The sequence below is a fragment of the Cryptotermes secundus genome, unplaced genomic scaffold (assembly GCF_002891405.2).
Source record: "Cryptotermes secundus unplaced genomic scaffold, Csec_1.0 scaffold186, whole genome shotgun sequence".
In the NCBI taxonomy this organism is placed as follows: Eukaryota; Metazoa; Arthropoda; class Insecta; order Blattodea; family Kalotermitidae; genus Cryptotermes; species Cryptotermes secundus.
Genome location: NW_019727393.1, coordinates 1,581,470 through 1,602,814, shown reverse-complemented (window position 1 = coordinate 1,602,814; position 21,345 = coordinate 1,581,470). Strand labels below are relative to the sequence as shown.

General features: G+C 41.2%; 1 protein-coding gene across 5 annotated transcripts in view; it reads right to left on the bottom strand.

The window, feature by feature from the left end:
• The window catches only part of LOC111864651 (synaptogenesis protein syg-2), a 1,101,357-nt gene that overhangs the window by 397,445 nt on the left and 682,567 nt on the right, over positions 1-21,345 (bottom strand). The window contains exon 1 of one of the 5 annotated variants that reach the window (XM_023852047.2): positions 420-641. The exons of the other annotated variants lie outside the window; for them this stretch is intronic. Coding sequence (XP_023707815.1) covers positions 420-468 — 49 coding nt within the window. The 5' untranslated portion in view covers positions 469-641. Of the gene's footprint in view, positions 1-419; positions 642-21,345 lie in introns of those variants that run through there. 5 annotated transcript variants of the gene reach the window in all.

Below are 21,345 nucleotides of genomic sequence, written 5' to 3'. Positions count from 1 at the left end.
TTGAAACTCAAATTCTCACATTGTGGTTTTGTCTCTGTGTGTTTGTTTTTTATCTTTATTCATGTTCACTTTGTAAATAATATAAACTATCATTTTTGTATTGTTGTGCCGCAGGGGGTCGTGGTAGCGCCGACCCCTAATGGGCCCGTGGATAGCTCTTACCGGGCTTGGGAGGTGCCGGGTAAATGAAACACACATATACAAAATACATTGAGGGTATATTACTTAACTCTCTCTCTCTCTGTCTAAGAGCTAATTAATACATGAAAATAAATCTGACTAAAACTTACAGTACATGATAGTCATTCTTTGGCCTATCTCCTCCTCCTGAAGGGAGTCCTACTCATTCAGTCCTTCAGTTCACAGTTCTGATTGTCTAGTTTCTCACTGGCGTGTCCCGACAAGATGCAAGTACTCACATGAACAGCATAGTAGATAGAGAGTGGCGACGCTGGATGGTCCCTTCATGGTCGGCACTGTCAAGGAGTTGGGTAGCAACAACTACGCCCAAAGCCCTCTCCTTAGCCTCTCGCGTCTGGGGCGTTCATATGTCTCTATGCGACGCTCGAGTACTACCCACGCGTGGAAACGCCCTAGAATAGTCTTTTCCCATTGGCGTTCGCCTCTTGCCGTTTCATCACTTTCCCATATATGGTCACTGGTGTACAAGCGTAATTCTCTAAATCATAAAATGGCTGCCTACCGGATACCGCACACTCGTGAGTCTGATCTCATTCAACTTCCGGTTCATCATCCTGTGACTGTTCTTTCCCTTTCGATTATAAGTGAACTTAAAATTAATGATAATACAAAATACAAAATATATCTGGCATCTAGTGCCGGTGCACAACAGTATTTTATTTTTTATTTTTTTTTGTGTATTTCTCTATTCGTGCTAGCTTTGTAATTGGCCTCTGTGCTGTTTAGTGTGCACGTAAATAAACACGAACTGAATTGAATTGAATTATTATTATCATGGCTCTACAGCCCTTTGAACCTTGGCCGCTTTTCAGTTTCTTGATCCTATACACAGTCGGTAGGACTCCTTTTATAGGAGATCAGTCCATCGCAAGGCCTCAACATACACATAGAACAACACAAACACAAAATAAACGCACACACAGGCATCCATGCCTCGAGTGGGATTGGAACCCACGATCCCAGCATTCGAGCGGGGGAAGATACTTCATGCCTTCGAACTCAGGGGCACTGTGTTCGGCTATGAAGGCCGTAAACTGGAACAAAATGTATGTTTGATGTCTGTCTGAAGTTTTCTCCGAAACACTTGCCTCTCCAATGTACATTTCGCCAGTCGCGCGCAGGGATCCCTGAGGGTTTGAAGGAAAGTCGTCGTTAGGCATGCCTGATCTATAAGAAAACTGTAGTGGCTTCACAGTTGTTTACGTACCCTAATGTCAAGCTTCATGACAGTCCATATATGGCCTCTCCAGTTGTCTTATGGGTACAAAAGGATGGATACGTACATAATAACGGCGCTCCTTTTCATTGCGAACGCATCTACAAATAATGTAAACGTTTGTATTGTCACGTGTATTAGTGACTATAGACGCGGTTTGGATTGGATGATTGGAATCATTGCACTTTATATAATGAACTCAGATTGGATGATTGGATTTATTGCACCCTATACAATCAACTCGTATTTAGAAGCAACAGAGCTCTATCGCTGCATTACACAATTTACTGTTCACCGTTACACACCCACTAGGATTCTCAGCTTTCACTAATTGTACCCTGGTAACGGAGTTAAGAAAGTCTCACGGTGCCTACATCTTCTACTTTTCACAGGCTGACTTCTAAGTCTTCTTCTTCCGTGGTCATCTCCTACCGACAACTGATTGAACTCTCACTCCCGTTCTACGACTGACTTCTTGTACTCTTCTGCACTCCTACAGCTGCTAACCTCGGAAATTGACCCTCTTATAATTCCTCTGCATGGACCTCACAGATAACACCTCTTCTGTTGTCAGAATGCGTGTCTATTGGCCTGTTGCCCGGCATAGGGCATGGTTCGGACTCATCTCCTTTCATCGAGTATTGCTGTGTTACCTACCAGTGAGTTGTAGTATTGTCCACAGAAAACAAAGCCCTTATTGTTGTGTGTTCGCTTGAATGTGTACACCGAGCTGTTGCCTAGCAGTGCATCGAGTCAGTACCTCGCGCTATAAAGGACCTGCCTACTTGTAGGAAGGTGAACGATAATTTAGACGTGAAATGAAATTAAGCGATTTAGTCTTCTCAAGACAGTAATCAACAATCTGCCTGAATGGAGCGAGGAAAACCGACAAAAATACCGGCCAAGATTCGAACCGAGCACTTCTCGAATACAAATTCCCGTTATATCAACCTGCTCAGTCTTCGTCTGTGAATTCTGATAATGTTCGATGTAGGTGGTGGTTACGAAAGCAATTAAGAAATAGGATTGCAAATACGACCCAATAGATCTGCTCCTGTCTGGGATTTTCTGTCGGTTTCGTATGTCCCTCTGGATATCTGATGAGATAGGATTTGTTACCTTCGAAGATTTAAAATTCATAATCAGTCAATACAGCTGCGAAGGCATGGTTACATACAAGTAAAGCAAACTGGAGAGCTGTTTTATTTCTTCGCGGTTTACTATAAGAGGCTGTCGGCATCTCAGTCTGCAGGCCGTCGAAGTGTAGGATCAGTAATAAACACTGACTTGGAAAGGCTTTTGAAGGAATTTTTCGGGCTTAATCGAAGAATGGTTCCTGAATCTGTGTGTAGCGTCCAGAGAAATCTACGGAGATCCTCTGGTTGGCAAGCGATTCGAATGGAACAGCTTACGAATACGGCTCTAGAGGGCTACTGCTTAACGAAGAGACTCATTCCACAGTCCTGGAAACGTAAAGCACCTTGGTGATAGTGCGTGTGAGGAACGTGGAGACTAAGCTACTGCATGTGGCGGTAAAACCATTACATTTGTTTGAAGATAATTGCACTGTCAACATTTTATTAACTACATCAACTGTTTTAATTCCTCGTTTTACCTAGTTAATTATTTAGAATAATTAATTAATTTAAGTTGACTTAAATCTGCTTAACCAACATAATCTCTATTATCACATAACATTAACTCTCCGAAGCATAAACCCAGGATTCAGGTCAGAATCTCTCATCCACTCGAGTGTATAACGTTGTGTGCGCTTGAGTTTGAGGCTACAGTTCTGTCACAGTCCTAATGAAGCGTGCTGTGTGGAATGTAGAGCACAGATCATAGGCAGCCTATTGATTCTCTGCTCTGAGTTGCGGTTTTCTCTGGGACGAATCCTTGCGAAACAAACTGGAAGACTTAAATCCTGATCCGCGAGTTCTGAGGTCTCCTGTATAAAGGGAAGCCTCTGATCCCTCGTCTAGACATGGATTTCGTTCGTCTAAACTCTACTCTAATGCACTGCTATTTTCACCTTTCCTTACTTACTTACTATGGAGCTGAGCCCTTTTTGAGGAGAAGCCAATTCTGCAGCTACTCAAGAATTTCGCAGCATTTTATGGAACCCGAAAGTTCATTACCGTGTTCACAAAAGCCCTCCACTAGTCCCTATCCCGAGCCAGATCAACCCAATCCACACCATCCCATCATATCTCTCTAAGATCGATTTTAATATTGTTCACTCATCTACGCCTTGGTCTTCCCAGTGGTCTCCTTCCTTCTGGCTTTCCCACCAATATCCTATATGCATTCCTCTTCTCCCCTTCACCTTTCCTTACCTAACGATATTTTACAAACTCCGTTAATAATACAGCTTCGTATAAGGAGACATTAATTAGCATAAAATTGTTAAATTTTCTTGTAAATATTGAGGATGAAGATGTAGCTTCTCAGGACAGCCGGCCTTATCCCGATGACAGGACGGAGGGGGGCCCAGAATACGACATGAACACGATAACCACTCAAACGATACATTTCGTTTCACGAGTCATGAAACGGGAACTTACATAGAGATGTGTACTCCGTGTACGCATCCCTTTCGAAATCGATCTGCAGGATTTCAGGTGTTGGTGGGGTTCACATAAATGTATTATAGATGCAGTGCTTTTGTGAAAGACTTTAAGTTTACTTGTTGGTTTCCATGGGTCTGTTGGTTTGTCTGGGTGTTAAACTTGATCTCTCAGACGAGCTAGATATCTCAAGCGGTACCGCTTAAGACACTTTCGGAAGAAGGCCGGTTAGAATCCTGGACGCGACATGACGATTCAGGCTGACGCTTTTTGCAATTTTGAGCAAACTCTGCAAAACAAACATGGAGCCAGTTTCCTTCAGTTATTCATAAATCATGGCACCATTCCATGCTATACACACGTACTACATTCTGAGCTGCTGACAAGTGCATGGACTGAGTGATCCTACAAACAAGCTCCTAAGCAGTGAGTCTGAACCCAAGAGAAATAAAGAACCAGAGAGAAATGCATTTCGAAAAACCTCGTGTCTGTCGCTGCAATAACATTACGGTGATTAAATACAAAAAAAAAAATCTCAGAATTTGTAGCACAATGTGGAAATTGCAGCTGTACACAAATTCTTAGTCTAAGTAAAACACTCAAAACTGAATATCGCCTGATAGACTTATACCTTTCAAATGAGAGGAAAATGTAAAAGTTACATTTTGAAATATTCATCGTGAACTTGTGAATTACATTCAATTACGTATGGGGCCTACTGACGAGGTTCTGCGAACTCGCCTGTGATATTTCATGATCTATAAAGATCGAAGCCGGTCACTGTAACCGAGCGGTCTAATGCATGAACTGTCTTCGCTGACTCGAAAGCCGGGATTTTGTGTTCGAATCCCACACAAGGCATAGATGTTTGGTACGTGTATGTGTTTATTCTGTGTTTGTGTTGTCCTGTGTTTAGGTAGAGGCCTAGCGACGAGCTGATCACTCGTCCAAGGAGTCCTACCGTCTTTAAAATGATAATGAAATTAAAAAACAGAGGCCAGGGTCCAAGGGGGATGTAGAGAGGGGGGGGGGATAGAGATCGTAACTTCTTCACTATCTGTGTTTCAAGGAAGATAACTACAAGTGAATTAGTCAGTTAGTTATTAAGACAGTTGGTCAGATTTATTTATCGGTGATTGTAGGGATCAGTTACATATGCAAGTAGTGAACCAATAAATTAGTAATTTAATTAGGCAGAGATCCAGTCAGTAAATTAGACAAACAGGCAGCCATTCAATTATTTATGTTTTTATTACAGTACAAGTTACATTTAATTACTACTTACATTTGTTTTGAAATTCTCTCCTGCGGTATGAGCCATCACCTTTTACCGCCACATTATCTTACTCTGAACACTGCATAGCTTTTGTTTCTCACTGCGCCTGCGCCACAAGATTGCGCAGTTGAACTACATGTAATTAATACCCTACACATCATACGTCCATTATAGGGATTTCTATTTAATTTGTAAAGAAGACAGGGAATAGGAAGGATCAGATTTTAATCACACAATTAGTTCAATAAAACCCTCCTGTAATGAACACTTGCGAGGCTTCGAATCGACTACAGCCTCTAATCATGCCTTCAATAACCTGGGTTTGGCGTGCCTTTGTACTGCCGGATAACGACAAGCTGCAACACGGAGAGCGTACTTCAATTGTTCTCTCATTTAATTATTCACTCTATCAGTTATCAGTGTTGTTCAGCTCCAAATCTGGTATCACCCGGGAATGGTTTCATGCAGTTATCATTACTGTTAGAAATACAGACATAAAGTTGTGGGAGTGGCGACTGAAAAACAGTTCTACTGCCTTCTGGCATGACAAACAATGGAGTCCAGTGGAAATCCGTTTCGGAGAGAGTACTGCCTCCTTCCCCGGGATAGAAAATATGCAAAAGAAGAAACGAGGTCCTTCTTTCTTGTTCCTTGTTTGTTACAGCTACACACATCCACCAAGCTTCCTATAGAATGGGTACCGGGGAATCTGTATTCATTGGTAAGGTAGACGGAGCGTGAATCTGCCCACTCATCTCCACCTAGTTCCAAGAACAAGAACAGTGGAGCTACACCAGTCACCCATATGTCTTCACGGCCTGGTGCCTAATTAATTAAGCACAAGGACAACTTTACTTTTTTACCTTCTACTTCGGTTTCTCAAACTACGACACCAATACAGTTTACGGGTGTCGAAGCAGCTTAACAATTATACTAATTAGCATTCTCATTGCAGTTCTTATCTCTGTGTGTTGATTTTGTTTCGAAAGCTCACAAAAAGCTTGCAGGAATTGCAGATATAAAGGACAGCAGTCCTCATTCATATTAGAAGAATATTCAAATTTTAGAAGTGCACTGTCCAAAATTACGTTTAACTTTTCTGGGGAGTACGAAGCACAAAGAATTTGAGAAACCTTGCTCATACTTACTTTATATACATAGTATATGATCCTTAAACAGTTCAATATATCTCACGTTCATACAGCTTGTTACACGAAAACTCACTTTAATATATTTATTTTCTTGCCTGTAGCAGTAAATTCAGGACGTAAGCAATAATTTTCTTAATTTTAATGTGCGCTGTGTCTACATGAATCTATATTTCGGAGAACAAACACGAGTACATGCAATCATGATAACGTACTGTAAATCTCTAGGAAGGTGAGATTTCATATCTGTCCACTACATTCAACAAAGGAAGCCTCTTCTTAGTACATCCGGTCTCCAAATTGTATCCGCTACTCCCGAAACACCGCTTCTCAAGCACAAAGCAGACAACAGCTACAAACTACAGACCGTTATGCAGAACGCCTCGGGGATCCCGTACTATATTTACATGCAGATACTAATGTTACTGAAATATCTAACTCCCTGCAGGACAGTAAGGCAATAGTGATTCATTACAGTTTAATTCTGGATGCATTTCGCGGGGAGTGCATTTGTTAAAGAACTATATAGCCCTACGGTATTTCAAGTGAATATGAATTTCTGGAACTTGTATCATGCATCAGTAAAAAGGTTTACAGCAGTCGTAATAATATTTTATTTATTTGTGGGTAAAAGTAAATCTATCCCTGTACCAGGCCGCGAAGGCCCATAGGGTTGTGAGACGTTAAGGGTCCCACATTATCTAGACAATCGGCTCAAAGATGGCGGTAAGGTTGTCAAGCCTTACGCGCCGGCCGCGCTTTACTCCCCAGGAAATTATTTAATTAATTCCTAGTACTCATTTCTGTTAGAGACTGAGTAAACCCCAGGGCCTAGTGCTGCTGAAAGGATTAGGTCAACTGAAAAAATCCAGTGACCTCATCATGACTTGAACCCGCGAACTTCCGGCTTGTAGCATAGCCCCTCAACCAACTACGCTACCGCGTGCAGTATGTTCAGTGACGCTGCCAGTAGCTGAGGCCATGCTGACTGAATCATAACGAATGACTGCAAGGGATGTGGCAGGAAGCGGCCAAGACTTGCTTGCTACCTGCTTCATGCTGGTTTCTTCCTTGGCTTCTGAAGATGAAGGAGATATATTCTTTTGAAGCGTTCGTTGACTTTCAACGTGTTACATGGCGCCTATATCCCAGAATATGCATCTCTTTAAACTTAGCGTTGTGAGAACCTCAAATTCTCCATAATAATATCAGAAGGTTATTATCTAATGCCAATCTGTTGGGACATAGTCATATTTGAAAAGTATATGTCTTGTAATGTCCGGAAATGAATACGAAAATTAAGCAACTCACTGGAACATTGATCGAATCGAATCGTGGTTATTTCTGTTTATTCTTTCGGTGACGTGAGACTGAGGCCCTCATTGAACGAGATGAGAGAATCCAGCATTGGCAGGATAGCGTCTGTGACAAACAGTTGCGACTGAACCGGTACCAAAGACATTGATATAATTGATTCATTGACGATTTCTGCATAGAATACAAGGTCATTTCGTTTTATCAGTGGGGGAAACATACGAGTCAAGTGTTTCCAACATATTTTTGCTATTACGTACACAGACGGAAATGGCAGTACATAGAGGAAGGAACTCTGCTGAAATAGAGCAAGGTTTGTGCGCTGTTTCAGCAATCCTGCATGAGCTATCAGCCAGATATGTTGCTGATAACAGAGCGCTGGTATTTGATAACACTTGTAATAATAAATTCCTATCGATACTTCCGCGTAAGCAATTACTAACAAATTTCCTTTAATCCAAACGAAGGTACCATACAAATTCTTAAATACTAGAAGACAAGTATTTCAAAATTATATTCAGCATTGAATGGGTCAACACATTTTTGTATTAAGAAGAAACTTACTTCTGCAAGGAACGTGTTTTACTGTGAGCACCGTAAAACGTATGACACGCACCTACGCATTGTAATGCACATTGTTTTCGTCAACAGAAACAAAGATTCTTCTTTTGCATCGTTTTGTTCTATTTATGCAATTTATTCTGTTTATCTTCAGCTCAACGGAGTGCATGCTGGGAATAACAACAGACTTTGTAAGATTTGAGGTTTTCACGGCGGTGACTATAAAGAAAGCAGTCTTCTGGGATTTGGCACCGTGTATATGTGGTGTTAACCGACGTTTCGGAGGAACGTATAGCCTGCGTCTTGCGGATTTCTTATATTTTTCCTTCTATCCTGAAGATGGAGGCGGTACATTCCTCCGAAACGTCGGTTAACACCACATATACACGGTGCCAAATCCCAGAAGACTGCTTTCTTTAACAACAGACTTGGTCAGCATAATATTGCAGTTTCGTAGTGTCATTTTCAGTTTGTACTATCGTATCTGTTTCTATCGTTGACACTTGAACCGCTTTCTAAGCTGTTGCCAAGCAACACGTACTGTAACGTCACACATTGATCCGCCAAGAGACGCCATTCATAAATAATATAATTTAATACAAATGACGCACTTCCGTATCATATACATTATAACCAACTGCAGTGTATTGCGTCTGATCTGCATGCTGAAGACACGCGTCTGAGCCGTGGAACAAACTCCTACTTCACCATCCATAAACATCTTGCCATCCTACGTTATATAATGTACGAAATGGATAAGCTGTCTCGAAGAAAACCAAGAATGAAATGCTAAGCCATTATCGCTTAGACACATCGGCCGGGTGCCCTTCGTGATGGCTCTTGATCGTGTCGGTCCAAGGTCATGAGCTTTCCGTGCGAGGAAGTGAAAATGACGAACATCCGTGCGCCGGTCACTTCCTGCCGTCGCAGTAAACACACTCCACGCTGATGGACATTAATCTCGTAGATAAAGTTTTTGTTTGTCTCTTCTATTACGTCGGAGACAAAAAGAAAGTAACGAAAGTAGAGCCTCCGTTTTTTTTAATTGGTGAAATGGAAAATTCCATACACTTCACTAATAACCGATGTGATATTCTGGAGATATTTCAGTCTCTACCGCATTGAAAGTCCATTAGTTTGCTTATCAGATCTTCGTTGGCTGTCAAGTGTATTATGGCGACAATAACCGTAGAAGCGGTCTCAAATTTTTAGACTTGGAAATAAATGTACGCAAGAGGCAAGCTGTTGTCCCGCTACTGCGAAGAAAACGCTGCTGAGATAGACCGAGGTCGCAGAACTGCTAGAATTGCGTCCGTCTCGCCACGTGCGTTCACCTCTGAGGGTTACATTCTCCACGTCACTTCCACACCAGCTCACGGTCGAGGAGAGTAGGGCTCGTGTGGTTGCAGCCCCAACGCCATGCAGTTGTTTCCCATTGTCGCTACAGTACTGATTTCAATAACATGATTTATAGATGCTAACTCCTCGGAGAAGAGCCATTCTTCAGAAGTTAACAGCCTCTCTAGTTAATACAGAAACTCCAACGAGATCCACTGGATCTGAGTTTACAGGAGTATGCCATTCGACCCTAATCTAACACAATTTACTCTAGTGCACATTCCCATGACCTGTTTTCTTAACATAAATATTAATATTATCATCCCATTTATGTCTAATTTTCAAAGTGGTGGGGTTCCCATTAGGTTGCCCTATCAAACATTGAATTTATTTCTCATTTTTATACGCGTGTTTCATGTCTCCCCTCCCCTCAATCCACATTAATTACATCACTCTAATAATATCTAGTGTAGAGTAAAAACTAACGAAAATATTACTACGTTTTCTTTTTCCCGTCAGACTCCTGCTACTTCCGTTCTCTTAAATTTAAATATTTTCTGCACCACCCTGTCGTCAGACGGCTTCACTACATCTCATTCTTCAGGGAGAGATATCCGCATACAGCTCCAGATACGTAGTCAGGAGGTCTTCGGTTCGAATCTCGGCTGGAAACCGGATACCATTATTAATGTTTTCCTGGTTTATCTCCTCCCCTTGAAGTAATTTCGGGGCAAGTACCTAAATTAGACAACGAGCGCTTCCAAATATTTTTCTAATTCATCTTTAACTCTTCCATTGGAGGATGCCGTTCAGTAGGCCACCCAGCACAACACGCGAGATTACAGTAGGCCTTCACTTTACCGTGCTCCGTTACACAGCGGATTTCGTAACGCCCCAAATACAATTACCTGTGTCTTATGTCGTAAAAACTTCTATGAAATGTTCTGGTTAAAATATAACAATTATTTCACACAATCTATATTTCGATCAATAACGCAACAAAAGGTTACACTTACTGTATTCCTTCATTCGCCATATGTTTCGGCCATACATGTCCATCATCAGGTGTCTATCGCTATACTAAACTGTTGTACTCTCCTGCATGTGGATAGTTATTGGTGTTCCTGAATTAAAATTATAATTACAAATTGAATTTAAATTAAAAGTTAATTTTTAAAATAAGTTAACCTTATAACATTTAATAAAACCTGATAATTGCAGACCTTTACGGGACGTATCAGCTCAATCTTGGGGTGTGTGTTTGTGTTTCGTGTAGTTCATGTGTGTTGCTATGAATGTTGACCCCTGTGTCCCTTTGGCTGTAGGCCCATAACCCAGCTTGTGGAGTCGCGTTGTTGTTTACCCGGTATGTGCGCGCAGCTAGTAAAATATAAATACGAGTCTGTACTGCGACGGTACTTGCTCTATTGGGTACGTATACATATCACTGAATAAATACTGCATACAACATGGCAGGGTCTGCACAATCATATAAATGCCAGTTTAAGTAACGGGGCTATTGAAGCTGTCTCACGACACCCACTTCATATCGTCTGCATTTGTTTCCTCATTTGCTTGCAAGATCTGAGGTTTTCACGGAGACTAAGAAAGATAAAATCTTCTCGGACTCTCAGCCGACTTACTGACGTTGCAAGGACATTCTCTGTCCGCGTCATCAGTCATCAGACGTCCCTTAACTTATAACCAACTGAAGCGGCTGATAGCCGACAAGATTTTATCTATTTTTTTACTATTTTATGGTCTATTTAACGACTGTGCCAACAACCCAGAGTACAAGTATGTAGCGTAAATGATTACATGACGGTGAATTATGAATTGGGTGCGAAGTGGAAGGACACGGTAATAGCCTGAATTGCAAGTACTATTTCGGCATTGAGATGGACTGGGCATGTAGCACGAATGGTGAGAAGACGAATATATATATATATTAAAAAGACCTAGCTGCATATTGGCAAATAATGTTAAAATGGGTCTTAGAGAGATAGAAAATGGTGGTATGGATTGAATTCATCTGGCTCAGGATAGGGACCAGTGTGGGGCTCTTGTGAACACGGTAATAAACCTTCGGGTTCCATAAAATGCTGGGAAGGTTTTGAGTGGCTGCACAACTGACGGCTTGTCGAGAAGGGCTCAGCTCCAGGAAAGTAGTTTTCCAGGCATTTGCTTAGAGGGCTTGAGAAATACCAAGAAATATCTCATGATACTATGTGACCAGGCAGAGATCCGAATTGGGAAGGTTTTGAGTAGCTGCACAACTGACGGCTTGTCAAGAAGGGCTCAGCTCCATGAAGTTAGTTTTCCAGGCATTTGCTTAAAGGGCTTGAGAAATACCAAGAAATATCTCAGGATACTCTGTGACCAGGCAGAGAGCCGAATGCAAATAAGAAGCACCAATATTTGAGCCAACTTTCTTGGGCACAACTATATAGAACAATAAACTGAATGATCCCCCCCCCTGTGTCACTGTTTTTAGGATTCTCGGCAGGGGACGGAAGCATAAGACTTTTTCGAGCTAATTCATACAAAATATATTCTAATTTAACCTGAGTTCATCGTATTATACATGACACAAAATAAAGTTCCTTCACTAATTCGATCCCCAAACTGTTACTTCTATGGATTCGGGCCCTGAGTCCGACTGGGTACATTGTTTGGCACGAAAGGTGACCTATATATTTCAAAAAATATCATTTAAATTTTGGATTTGAGGTTCTCACAGGGGTTGCTATCAAGAATTGTATTTTCTGGGGTATAACGCCGCGTAGTCCGGTGAAAGTCAAAAGATATTTCTGAGGTAATTAAGCCCCTATATTTAGGGTCGAAGATTAAGCCAGGCAGAAATTTTCATGCAATGGGTAGAAGGAAGGTTAGGTTAGGTGTCATATTTATGTAGTCTACCTACAGTAATCAGTGTAGTACTTAAGAAACTTTTGTTGTTATTTCAAAGTTACTAGTATTTATTACTAAGATTCAGAAACTTACAGGGCACTTTTCCATGATCAGCAACCATACGTTTCAGATTAATGTTCCTACTTTTCAAACAAAAGTTAATGCATATTTTTGCCCATAAATATTCTCGCAGACGCTTGGCGGAACCAAGATATTTCAGTGACAGCGCTCCAGAAAGTCGGCTGGGTTTCTGACTGCCATTCTGTGCAGACTAATCAAAGAACTGCATACCACAACTCCAGTCTACCTATCATGCACGATAGTGTTCAGAATTTATTAGATCCTATATAACCTCTTCATCTGAAAGAGCACAGTTACATAACACGAGATTATCACTAGCATTCAAACCTTCGTAATCAGTCGCAGAATCTGGCGGTAATGCGGATCTCTGTTTGGAAACCCGTGGCTGAGGCGGCGCGCATGATTCACAGACAGGTAAATCAGAAGTCTGTAACATGCCCTTCATATAAAAAGAAAAATATATTTTCCTTCCAACATTTATCCGTATATTCATAGTTCTACAAAGAAATACAGTCCCTCCTTTTACCTTTTTTTTCTATGTATCAAATTTATTCAATCTAAACCCTTAGCATACATACGAGTATATGTATACTGTACCTACATCTTATATGGGTGTAATATTCCTATCTTTTGTCAAACGTGAAACTTCATTTGCTTGTTTGAAATCACCGAGGTACGAAATCTGTTCCCTCTGTTCGTGTCAAACCATCAAACTCAGCCAAGAGACTCTAGGGCCTAGGCAGATAACACTGTATGGAACTCATGGCGAAGTGAAAGCCTGTCGTCTCAAAGACGTTTACCGACGTTCTGGATCGTTCTGGTTGACAGTAGAAGCTTAAGACTAGGGCTTTCGGCCCCGCCCCCTCTCTCACTACCCGTACCAGTCCCATACTTTTCGGCTTCTTCTCCTACCGTGAGGATAGAGGCAGCATGTTGCCTCGAAATGTTATTAACGTCTACCAGACTATACGATATCACAGGAGCGTGAATTCTTAACAATGTGAATCTATAAATGACAGAATTTTATATGAAATTGTCCCAATTGAGGTGTATAACATTTGGAATTGCTGGATTCCTGGGCAGTACAGACGGCGCTGTAGGCAGGTACACATAATTATAACATGACAGCACGCAAGGAAAGAAGAGTAATCTCTCGTACAAGTTCCTCTGGTGCGACGCGACGCGACGACATTTCGTACGTGCTCTTCGACCGTCTTGACGTGGAGCTCCACCAAGCCGTCCGACTGCGGGTGTAGGGACGTGGTGCTCGTTTTGCTCACTCTAAGGGGCTGTAAAGGCGCGTCCACATTACTCGTGCTAGTGTGACTCGCTATGCTGCGAGTTATGTGGACGATATGACAAGTCACGAGGCAAGAAAATTCTAACTTTTAATTTAAAACTATAGCCAATAAATTAAAATACGACTACAGCCTATACACACTACGAGTAAATATACGGATCCTCACGCGCCGAAGCCTGGCGAGCAACTGAAGTAGTGTGGGCGAAGATTTACGAGCACAAGTAAAAGCCAGACGAGTCTCCCGACGAGCACAAGCCTGGCGAGCACGAGTAATGTGGACGCGCCTTAATACTTCCTTGTAGCAGACGAGACTCGAAGTTACGACTCTGGTCGCTAAGTAACTTCCGAGATATGGCGAAGCGGCAGAAGGAGGTGGTGACTGGAAATTCCGCTACTGTCGAAGTAGAGACCTCCGGCCACTTTGTAAAATAATCCGTAGCAATCGGAATGTATCGGGTTTCTTGGCCGCTCCGTGGGAATGGCCCTGCTACATCGAACTGGTGCCAGAACACGCTCAAAGAGGTATTCCTGTTGAATGTTGTTGGCTGAGCTGCGCTCACGCAGACCGCTGCTCTACTTCCCCGCTCGGCAACGGCTTTGACTTCTTTCAATGAAACAGGACTTCGCGTTTGTTGGCTTCAATTTTTCCTCCATATTGCGTTGATGGGCTAGGGCTTCCTTCCTGGTTGCTTTTGCTCCAAGGTCGACCACTGCTAGGTTTGTGATGAAATAAGCCATGATGGTTTCTAGATTTTCCTGGAAGTTCTCTGTCCGCATATTGTGGGTCGTCTTCATTTCCTGTAATTCCACTTGTTTTATTAATTTTCTCGATCAGTTCCTTGCGGGTACCCTGCTTCTTGTGGTCATCCCACGTCATGACGCTTTCTGTTCGATGTTGAGTAGTCTCACATAACTCAGACCGAATGAAGTACATTGCGTCCTTGACGTCTTGATGTCTGTCCATCTGGGCGACGAGAGTCCCTTGAAGGACTTCGAATTTCTCATTATTGTCCTCTATCTGAGAGACGAGTGAAGCCATCTGGGCTTTCATTTTGTCCTTCAGGTGTTCTCTTATTTCCTGCAGCCTTTCTTCTTTGTCGGCAGCAACTTTTAATGTCTCATTTTGTATTGGCGTTAATCCTTTCCTTGCATTGTTTTTGTATTGTCGGTCATCCTGGCGTAAATTTTTGCCAGCAGGCGTTCCATCATTTTGAAGAAAAATTTAACAATAACTTTGGTTTAATTTTAAATATGTGAAGCTAATTGTCGCTCAGCTGGTCAAAAGCGTCCTCCCTTTCATGGAACCTGAACATCCCTTTCCCCATGTTACGAAACAGGGCCTCGGACCTGGACGGATTCCTTAGATAAACCACCTAAGTTAAAGACAATAACGTCTCATAACTTGTAAATTTCGCTAATTAATATTATAATGATCAAGTCAAGTAGGATCAGGTGAGCAGGGCATGTAGCAGGAATGGGGCGAAGAGGAATGCACATAGGACATTAGTGGCAAAGCCAAGCGGAAAGAGGCCACTAAGAAGACCAAGACGTGGTTGGGTGGATAATATTAAAATGGATCTGTGAGTCGTATGGACTGGATTGATCTGGCTCAGGATAGGGACTGGTGGAGAACTCGTTTTTTCTCGGTAATAAATCTTCAGGTTGCACGAATTGCTGGTAAGTTCCTGAGTAGCTGTACAGCTGTACTTGACAATGAAGTTAGTTAGAACGTCCATTGTCAAGTCCTGAAGAACCCACCACTGGATAATATCCTGAGTCACTTTTATCCAATCCACCAATTCAAGAACTTCTTCATTTATTCATATTTACAGCAGCACTTTATCCACGTTAGTTGGATCTAGTTCGCTGCCAATCTTATCCTGCCTGGCTTTACTATCTGTGAAGTATACAAATTGTGGATACATAACACAAAACGAAAACTTTACACAATATTGATATTCGCAGTTTAGTGATAAATATTAATTTTTCACATTGTATAAACTCTTTTTCTAGTTAAACCATGTGGTTTCGAGGAACTTAACCACTGCTATATGGAATTAACTCGGTAATTTCGTAAGCGAAGAGCGTGCCACCACGCTCAGCGCGACCTCTCACATCCGCGGCGTGACCAAACAAGTTGCGTCAGATCCCGTTTCTGTAATCCTTGTGTTTCAGCTCTGCAGTTCTCCAACAGCGTTTCATATGGGGCGGGGAGCCTACAATACTTATCCGGGGAACTAATTTTCATTAATACAGGTCCAGTGTGACAAATAGGATATTATACTTTCTCAACGAAAAGGTTACCGTGTAAAAGTGTTATATAACGTAAGATACAAAGCGTGTCGTAATGTACAGAGCATATCAAAATCGCTTTCAATATGCGAATATTTAACAAAGGTGGCTACACGGAAAATACTGTCACGTGTATTAGTGATTTTATATGGGATTTTGATTGGTGAAAATATTTATTGACCACTTATAGGTCCTAACTACAGATAACTATAACACTATTGCTGATTTCCACACTAAAATCACTCAATATAGATCTTCTGAGTCTACTTTTACTAGTCTTTACTTCATAACCGCTCTCCACAATGGCTATTTTTCCGCAGTGTTTTAACTAGACGTTTCCTGGTAACGAATCCTAGCAATGGAGATCCTTCAGCTTTCATTAGCCGCTGGTTAACACTCCATAACTGAACCCTCAGCTCAACTAGTAGTGCCAACTCTCTTCAAGATAACTCCTCGGCATAGAACACGCAGAAAACACAGCCTCCCTGTTCTTGAGGTGTGTTTACCGCACCATTGAGTAGCAACGGTCGCGGCGCGAACAGCGGATCTGTTTGCCGAGTCGTTGCTTAGAAACAGGTTGCATAACCCCGTTTTTCTATTGTTTTGTGCTTGCGTTACTTAGCAACGGCTGTTTCTTTGGCTCCACATTTCTTGGAAGGAGCAAATACTCCACATTATACCTGATTAGGTTTGCAATGTTGGAGTTCTATACTTGCAAAAAATGACTATTTCATTGAAGCATGTAAAATGAGAAGTATGTGTTTTAGAAACACGCACATTACAGTGTCCATTCCGTCAAGTTCAAATCTATCCAATCATTTAAAGCATGAGCACAATGCATATTATATATTAAAATCAACTTTCTGCACCAGAGAAGAACACGTCTCTTCTACATTACAGAGACCAATTGTTCCATGTTCTTTGGGAATTAGCTGCGTATAATTCTGACAATTAAACGTAATCCATACATACGCTTTAAAGTAAAGTGTAAAGCCTAGGGTGAAAGAGCATGTCGACATGCTTTAACATTTAATTTTAAATAATCAACACAGAGTTTAGCCAAAATAATTTTTACGAAAGCACATGCGGTCATCGGTAGGTAGATTTCCGCATGAAAATGTCTACTTTTTGTCCCTGCGTAAGGAACGTCCAATAATATTCAGTACTAGGATTCGATAATCGATAGAATGGTTTAGTTCATAAAGTTACATGGGCAGTAACACTCTTCGAGCTGTGTGCAGTTTAGTTACCAGCACAGCTAATAAATAATGCAAAGCATCACAAGCATTCAATATTCAGAGCGCATTAGCTGCGTTTGGCTTGGGGATTCAGTAGGCTAACTCACATAGAATAACTGTCTAGTTTTCTCCAAGTTTGTTAGTTTAAACTCACTGCACAATTAGGTGATTTGGAGCATGTCCAGTAGCTACTCGTTACGTTACGAATTTAAAATGATTGCTAGGATAATTTTTGTAAATAGAGGTCTCTTAAATAAAGATGCGTAATTATGAAATTAATCGTACATATTTCATCTGTCATTTCTTAATTAATTTCTGTTAGTTCTAATTTTTCTTCTCAGCATTTAACAATCACACGAGGAAATAACGAACACGTGGAACCTGAGGATAATAATAAGATACATGTATAAAATTTGAGGTTCTCACAGCGGTCGTTATGAAAAGTTCTAGCTTCTATCTTCTAGGATATAGGGCCATGTATTTCGTTAAAGTCACCCGACGCTGCGAGGAACATAGAGACCAGTACGAAGCAGGTAGCAAGCAGAACAGCTTCTAATTTGGTTGATTCTTCGACTCTAAAGTTGATGACAATATGTTCCTCCGAAACGTCGGTTGGCTTTCAGCTGATTGCACGGCTTTGCATCCCAGAAGATATAATTGATAAGCAAGGATGTGAAAGTATAAGAAAGTGCCTTATTTCAAGAAACTAATCCAGCATTCGTGTTTTAGAAGAGGGTCTTCCATCATGCTGTAATGATTTCATTCTGTCTGGAATGGATACAATTTGTTCGTATTACAGAATAATTTCTTTAAGAAATTGGTCTTCTGGGTAAGTGATATTGTAATCATGAAATCAAAGTGACATATATAAGGCATGTAGCAAGCATGAGACTGCAAATAAAGTTTTGAAAGACGAACCTGAAAGAATTTGACCATCAGAAAAATCTTGGCATAGGTAAATGTAAAGCTAACCCCGTAACAGACCGTGGAGGCCCATTGGGTTGTGAGACGTCGAAGCTCTCAAATTTTCTTTAGATAGTCAGCTCACAGATGGCGGTAAGTTTGTCAGCCTTACGAGCCGACCGCCCTATAGCCCTGGAAGATTACTGGTATTCATTTCTCTTAGGGGCTGAACTGACCACAGAACCATAGTTCGGATGGAAAGATTAGGTCAAATGAAATATTCCATGACTCCATCGGGAACTGAACTCGCGATCTTTCTCTTTGTAGCATAGTGCCTCAAGCAACTGCGCTGCTGCTTGTCCCCAAGAACTTGGCATAGATGAGATTACATTAACCCGGATCTTAAAATATTTGTGTAGGATGATGTGGACTAAATTAATGACGGTCGGAGTAGGGACTAATTGCTGGCTTTTGTGAATAACATCATGAACCTTATGTCTCTATTAAACACTGGGAATATTTTTCAGTAGCTGAATAACTGTAAGCTTCTCCAGAAGGAAACTGCCTGATTGGGTTGGTTAGTTTGTTGGTTAGTTAAATTATATAATTATACATTAGTTCTTTTAAACATAGCTTATTCTATGTAAGTTTTGAGGTTTTCACGGCGATGACAATGAAGAAAGTTGTCTTCTGGGTTTAGGCACCGTGTATTCTTCGTTTTGGCCGACGTTTCGGAGGAACGTAGCAGTAGCTGTAGCTACTGCTCTCCGCAGGTATTCAACTGCTCTGAAGATGGAGGCGCTACGTTCCTCCGAAACGTCGGCCAAAACGAAGAATACACGGTGCCTAAACCCAGAAGACAACTTTCTTCATAGCTTATTCTACCTCGAGATCAGACACTGCCAATAAACCAAATTTTGGTGAACACAGCAGGAGCAGAGAAGCCGCAACCTGGCATCCTAAACAAATCCAGCGTCCTTTCCTCACAAATAAACAAAGAATCCCTCTTAAATAAGCCAACACCCTTCAAGCTTTAACATTTATTCATAATTCTAGCAAATCTGAACTTTCAAGAAGCCCAAATACATTCCAATCTTGTATTCAGCTAGAAACAGACGTTCACAATTCATTTGCATCTCACAAGTCACATTTGAAAGTCGTTAAATAACAAGAGTCCGACGTCTCATTTCGAAATTCATTAAACATTAACAAGGTCCGACGTCTCATTTCGAAATTCATTAAACATCCACTTCAGCATGAAGCATTCCATCGTGACACATTATCAACAAATTGGCGCTTAATGGTATTGTTTACAAAAATAAAATAATTCAGTGCTGCACTATATAACTCGCTCACGCTGGTTCCTCGTTCGAGCATTTTTCTACCCTGAAGATGGAGGTGATATGTTCCTCCGAAAATTCGGTTCGCACAAGATCTACACGGCGCCACGTCCCAAAAAACGGCATTCTTCATAGTCACGGCTGTGAAAACCTCAAATTGTACATAATAAGTATGTATTAAATTGTACGTCAGAAGAACACAATTGTTATTTACTTTTCAATTGGAGCATTTCTTTGAAGCTTATAAAGGAAAACACATTTCTTTATATAAGAAGCGTTTTATTTGTTTGATGCGAGATGCATTTACTTCAGAAAATACGTAGCGTCGGTTTACAAGATGATCGGGAACAATGAATTATGAAGGACTGGGGGGACAGTACTATTTTACTGCTCCACAACGTGCCTAGGGGACGGGACAACATAAAGAACGACCTCAGTGTAACAGGTTTATGGGCAGAAATATAAATTGGGGACTTCTCGGAACACAAGCCTGCCCTGTCTCATTAATTATTAGTTTAACTGAAAATGCTGTTGCAACTTCAGAATTTAATAGCGTCCAATAAGAATGAACATGGTAATGAATAATGAAGAGGTTGAGCACGTATCTGGAAACAGCGGTGGCCTAGTTTAATGCATTATCAGGATATTCTCTGAAGAGACCTTGGTAACATAAAAATAATATTAAAAAGGACTAAAGTGAATCATGATGTGAAAATATGGGCTGTATAAAATTCGCTCAAGATAGGAGTCAGCAATGAGCTTTTGTGGACACGTTAATGAACCGTCGAGTAATATAAATTCTGAGACTTACTTCAGCAGCTGAAGAACTATTAACGTTTATTATTAACATTTTATTAATAAATCGTTCGTTATATGGTTTCCTAGATGCGTAGTTCATCATTTGCTTATGTGACGACGCTCTTAGAATTCCAGAGGGCTTTGATGAGTCCAATGTAACGTCAAAATGAGTATTACTCTATTTTGCAGTGTAACACCGGACAGTCTGGTACATAAACTAAGAAGAACCTTCCATTTTCCAATTTGAAACTCCAGATTTTCTACCCTGAAGACTGAGGCAGCAGGTTCCTCGAAAACGTTGATAATACTCGTACTTACAAGTCTACATACTACCACATACCAGATGACCGCAGCGATAATATCAAATCTCACTTATAAACTATACACGGCGGTGGTCGTATTCTATTTGAAGTCACTACGAGGCGTTTGGACACGAGACACCGGGAATAAATTATGGAGGAACATGATAACAGAAGACTACACCGGAATTCGAAGCACTATCATGAAATATAGAAGTGCTGGGAGTAGATTATAAGGAAGTCTGGTGTTGGTGTATACTACTCAGGATTTAGACAATTGTCCGGTATTCTAAAAACGTGGAAAACACGTTGCGGAAACTTTATCTGTTTCCATCCTCAGGAGAAGAGGGAGACACCCACACCGTTGGGTCCCTTCGAGAGAGATAACCTCAATCCAGGGACCTACCAGTTTAGTGTCTCCTCCCCCCCTCCTTCTCCTGAGGACGAAAACAGATCCTGTCTCAGAAACTTTGTATTTTTTAGTTTTTAGAAAACCTGACGATAGACAACGTCCGAAATCCCAGTAATTCTAAGTGTTAGGAGTAACCGCCACATTAAACAGT